Source organism: Austrofundulus limnaeus, unplaced genomic scaffold (assembly GCF_001266775.1).
Source record: "Austrofundulus limnaeus strain Quisiro unplaced genomic scaffold, Austrofundulus_limnaeus-1.0 Scaffold319, whole genome shotgun sequence".
In the NCBI taxonomy this organism is placed as follows: domain Eukaryota; kingdom Metazoa; phylum Chordata; class Actinopteri; order Cyprinodontiformes; family Rivulidae; genus Austrofundulus; species Austrofundulus limnaeus.
In genome coordinates, this window is record NW_013952721.1 from 130,641 (window position 1) to 135,387 (window position 4,747).

The following is a 4,747-nucleotide window of genomic DNA, read 5'->3' on the forward strand; positions in this document are numbered from 1 at the left end:
GCCTGACCGAGCGGCAGATCAAGATCTGGTTCCAGAACCGGAGGATGAAGTGGAAGAAGGAGAACAAGCTGATCAACTCCTCCTCTTCCTCCACGGTAAACGGTACAGATGAGGAGGAGAAACGGACGGACTGATGTTTCATGGAAAGGAGGAAGAGAAGCTGAAGAAAGGACAGGCTGCAGACAGGTGGACTCTGGGAGCGGAGCTCCTTTTTCCAACTTTTTTTTTTTCTTTCTGATTGAACAGAATTAAAACTCGTAGGTTAGGAAAATAGACCGACTTGCTTCCGTGACCCCTCAGAGCTCTTTGAAACGTCTCATTGAAAACACTGACGGTTCTTTAAGAAGTTTTTGTGCAATTTGTACGTTTTGAACCGGATAAATAAACGCTGAAATCTCTGCATATGATTAGGGAAAAAAAACAGAACGTTGTTAAAAAATTTATTAGTTTTAATTTTATTTAAAAGTTGTTTTTCTTTCGCAAATGAAACCAAATCGTGAAAAAAAATAACATTTCTGAGGACAGGATATGAAAGGTTTCCTTCAGTTTACAAAGCTGAGTTTTTGCAGGTGAAACGTTCACAGGTTCGAGTCACACAGAGAAATCCTATTAAAAGGTTTTATGATGAAAAACAGACAATAAGGATGAAAGTAATTTATGAAAACACAAACTAAAATAAGCCCTAAAATGTAAAAAAAAAACAGGAAACGTACAACACAAATTAAACATTAAAGGCAGCTTATTTTATGGTTTTCTAGAAATATAAAACTTGCGAGTTGTTTTTATTATTATTTGGATCTCCCGTAGATTTATATTTATGTCTGATAATTGTTACAGACACAAGAAAATGGTTTGATGTCATCAATAATAAAAAGGCAGAAAACCAGTTAAAGGTGGTGGTGGTGGGGGGGTCAGCCTTTTTCCACAGCATTCCAACAAGTTCTAATTGTAAAACCTTTTTATTCCCATTATTTTAATTGTAATATCGTTGTAGAAGCGYTATTTTTGAGGATGTAGAACATTATTTCTGTTTTGTTTATTATTATTTGTGTTTATGAGTGTATAATTCGTGCAGATTGGTTTTACACTCAACAGAAGGAGGAGAAAAAAATAGTTGTTTGTATCATATGATGTTTCCRAAACATACAGAGGCGTAAAAGAGGAGAAAATAAACTACCTTGTGCAGAAAATAGAAAAAAATCTTTGATCCAAATAATACTGTAATTACGTTTTAAAGGATCATAAAGGGGATGCGTGGCGGTGTTCATCTACTGATTGTATTCTTCAAACTACCTAAAATTGTTCAGGACTTGTACATTTTATATGATTTTAAATTTATTAGTGTTTTTGTCAGGTAGTGTCTATAAGAAATGTCCAATAAAATGTAAAGAAGTGTACAGTCAACGTTTTTTATTTTCATTTTGAGTTGGAATAAATGTGTCCAAAGATGATTTTTTTTTTCAGTTAATCGAATGCARATATTGGTTTCCATGTTTTTGGACATCCCAAAAGCCCTTTAGCATTTTTTCCACCTACGGTGCATATTTAAAGCGCGCTCTAGAGGCGCGCGCACGGCGGTCCGCAGGGGAAGCAGCTCGAGCTGACCTAATTGATGAGCAGACCAGAGGGGAGAAAGTTGACCTGTTCTCGAGCCAGACACACACATACACACACTCACTTCATCCAGACAAAGTGGACAATGTCCTCGTGACCCTTTGAACTCTGCGTGGCCCGGGAGTGACCGGCTCGCGGCCTCTTCACGTTTTACTGACGCACACATTTTTTTGTCCTTATCTCCTGCACAGATTCAGCAGGGCTTCTTTTTGATTGCTAGGAGAGAAGATTTTATTCTGACATCCATTAGCTTCACTGGCGTGCACATTTAATTTAATCCAGGATTGTTTTAGTCATCCAAACGATGAACCATTTATACAAAATGTTTAAAACATGCAAATACAACGTTACTAATTGTTCTGCTTGTTGTTGTTCTCTCTCTCTGTGTGTCCAGGTGTCTGTTAGCAAAATATCTCATGAACCACTGCCTGATTTTTATTTTTTATTATTTTTTTAACTTTCTGCACTTAATCAGCTGATCACCATTCAAGATGGCCGTCACAGCAAACAGAACTTTAAATTTCATGCAATAACTCAGCGAGTTTAATGAATATTGTCGTAAAAGTTGGTGTGGTCCAGCTGGAACCAAYTCACAAAACCTTTAGCACTACCAGACCACGCAAGAATAAAAACTACATAAATAAATTTTAAAAAAAATGAAATTACCTGTTCAAAGCATATGTGTGTTGAAAAAAAAAAACACCTCAGGCACCACCAGACCGTTTTAACCATTTTTTAAAAAACTAATCTGTAAATATGTCTCTAATAAAGCTTTGGAGTTAAACCAAATTAAATTGTCCACAATCAACTGAACAAGAATACAATAATTCAAACAGTTTTACAGATAATACTAAAATGAGGTGTGTTAGCTGAGAATCATTTACACACAAAACACACACTGAGCKTGACAAGGTGTTTATTTCAAGGTTTACTCGAAATCACAACTGTCCTTTAATTTAACAAAAGGTTAAAATTGCCTTTTTTTCCATCAGTGCCTCTGTGGAGACATGTTACAGAGTTACTGCTCCGGACTTTAAACTKACTGAACTTTTCTGCTCTTTTAGTTCAATCAGACTAAAATTACATATTACTGTTGAACATGGAAGGCACGGATGTAAGTGCAAAACAGTTAACTGTTTCATCTTTTTTCTGTCAAAATTAGCACAAGTTGAAAATAAGAAAATACTGCATCAAAGACATGTAAAGTGTGACCTTTATTTAACACCATGTATCTGTAATTTAATTTATTTTACCATGACACCTAAATTCATACACACACAGACACGCAGAGTCTTTATACCTGCAGTGTTGTGAAGGGCTTGTTTGATGCTATAAATAAATCAAGTGAGAACTTAAATGTTAGGTCAAACTTTTCCACTTCTGACCCCCTAAACAAAATCAAAATCATGTCTTTTAAATCCCTTGGTTGAACAAACACGTTAAATTAGTTAATAATTAATGTCATAATGGCAAAAAAAGATTCCTTTTATGAATGTTTTCTGATTTATGATCATTGCTGTTTTCTTTTTGCAGCTTTTATTGACAACATGCTTTTATTTTTGTATTGTTTTTATTTCTATAAAGCCCAACTAAAGYCATCCAACCTGGTGTTTTGTGATCTACAGTATTGCTCTTACTCAAGCTTTGGAAACCATGACAAAGAGCAGCTGAAAAAAAAATAGCGTCCCCAACATGACAGAATCTTTAAAAAAAAAAAGATAGGTGTTCGCTGCAGACAAATATCTGTCCTAAGTTTTGGCTCTGATGAACAACGTCTGCACAGTCTCACGTTGTGATATTTGTGGCTTTAAAAGGAGCAACCAGGTTCTGACATTTACAGAGCATGCTCTCACGTTGGTTCAGAAACTATTTGGGACGACTACACAAACATTTTAAAACAGAACGAGATGACGAAGTAAATGGACGAAACCCAAACTGTTACAAAATCCAGCATAGATTTCCTTTAAGTTTGGATCTGGGGAACATAAAGTTTGTGCTCCTGGGATATACATACATTTTTAAATAAATCAAATTTATAATGACTGCAACAAATTTTTGTGTAAAATAACTAAAATAGTTMAATGATTATTGACTGATCTATAAGTTTTTTTTTACTGTCCTAAAAGCAAAAATGTTCAAGCAAAAAGAAGGGCTCGCTCATCTGTGTCTTTGTTAGCTGAAATTTTTACTGACTTAAATGGTCTACAACAATTTATCTCAGTGTTGTGATGGAAACAGTTCATCATCACTGAATAACATGGAAACAAATGCAMCAACTAAAATCATTGCAGCTTTAATTCCAACTCTAACAAAAAGCCTTTGAACAGAAGTTGGTGACAGAAAAGAAAATGTTCATTTTAAGGCAATAATCAGTGAAAGAAAAACAAACTCAGAAAGTGCAACACTTTGACTGAAAGGACAAAAAGACAGGCTGACTACAGTGATTATAAAACTATAAGAGATAGTTCAGAGGTTTCTGCTGGACCAGCTCCTCCTGCAGAACAAATCCTGATGTATTCTGGAAGCATGTCTGCTGGTTTTATAGCAAACAGTTTATGTCTCAAAAACATTMATGTTTTWTTAGTCATTTTACAGCTTATAGGTCTGATCCCTGTGGATTTTTTATGTAAACGCTGAGTCATCATTAATTACACTGTATTTTTTTTTCTTCAATCAAACTTTGAACAATTTCCTATGTTAATATGATCCACTCAGTTAGAAACATTTATCTGGAACTTTTATGGATTTGTAATTTTTATACATTTTGAACTATTTAACTATAATTACATCCTTTCAGATATCTTTGAAACATTCATCTCTTAAACCTGCTTCAGCATTTTTACTTTTATTCATAGCACTTTTTAGCTATTATGTTTTTCCTTTAAATTGCTCATTTCAGGGATTAGATAAACTTATGGTAATTTTAGCTTTCTCGTTTGATTTCGCTACTTTCAGCTGCTGTTTTGTGGATTTTCACTTCTGTTCTGCTTGTGTTAACTTCAACAATTGATCCTTTCTGTTTGTTTCTCATTTTAAGATATTTACAGAGTAACACTGATTTTTCCAACGTGTTTCTCTAACCTTTAGTGTGAAAGAATGGAAATGTCTGAAATGCGGCCTGTAACTACAAGCC

At 34.6% G+C, this 4,747-nt stretch overlaps 1 protein-coding gene and 1 long non-coding RNA gene across 4 annotated transcripts in view; one reads left to right on the forward strand and one right to left on the reverse strand.

The window, feature by feature from the left end:
- Positions 1-734, forward strand: hoxb6a (homeobox B6a; the record flags this gene model as incomplete). Its single annotated transcript, XM_014022181.1, is given in 1 exon segment — positions 1-734. A coding segment is annotated over 1 exon segment (134 nt), but the record flags the coding sequence as incomplete, so codon positions are not given.
- The window catches only part of LOC106527335 (uncharacterized), a 17,612-nt gene that overhangs the window by 7,777 nt on the left and 5,088 nt on the right, over positions 1-4,747 (reverse strand). The gene's annotated exons all lie outside the window — the stretch shown is intronic.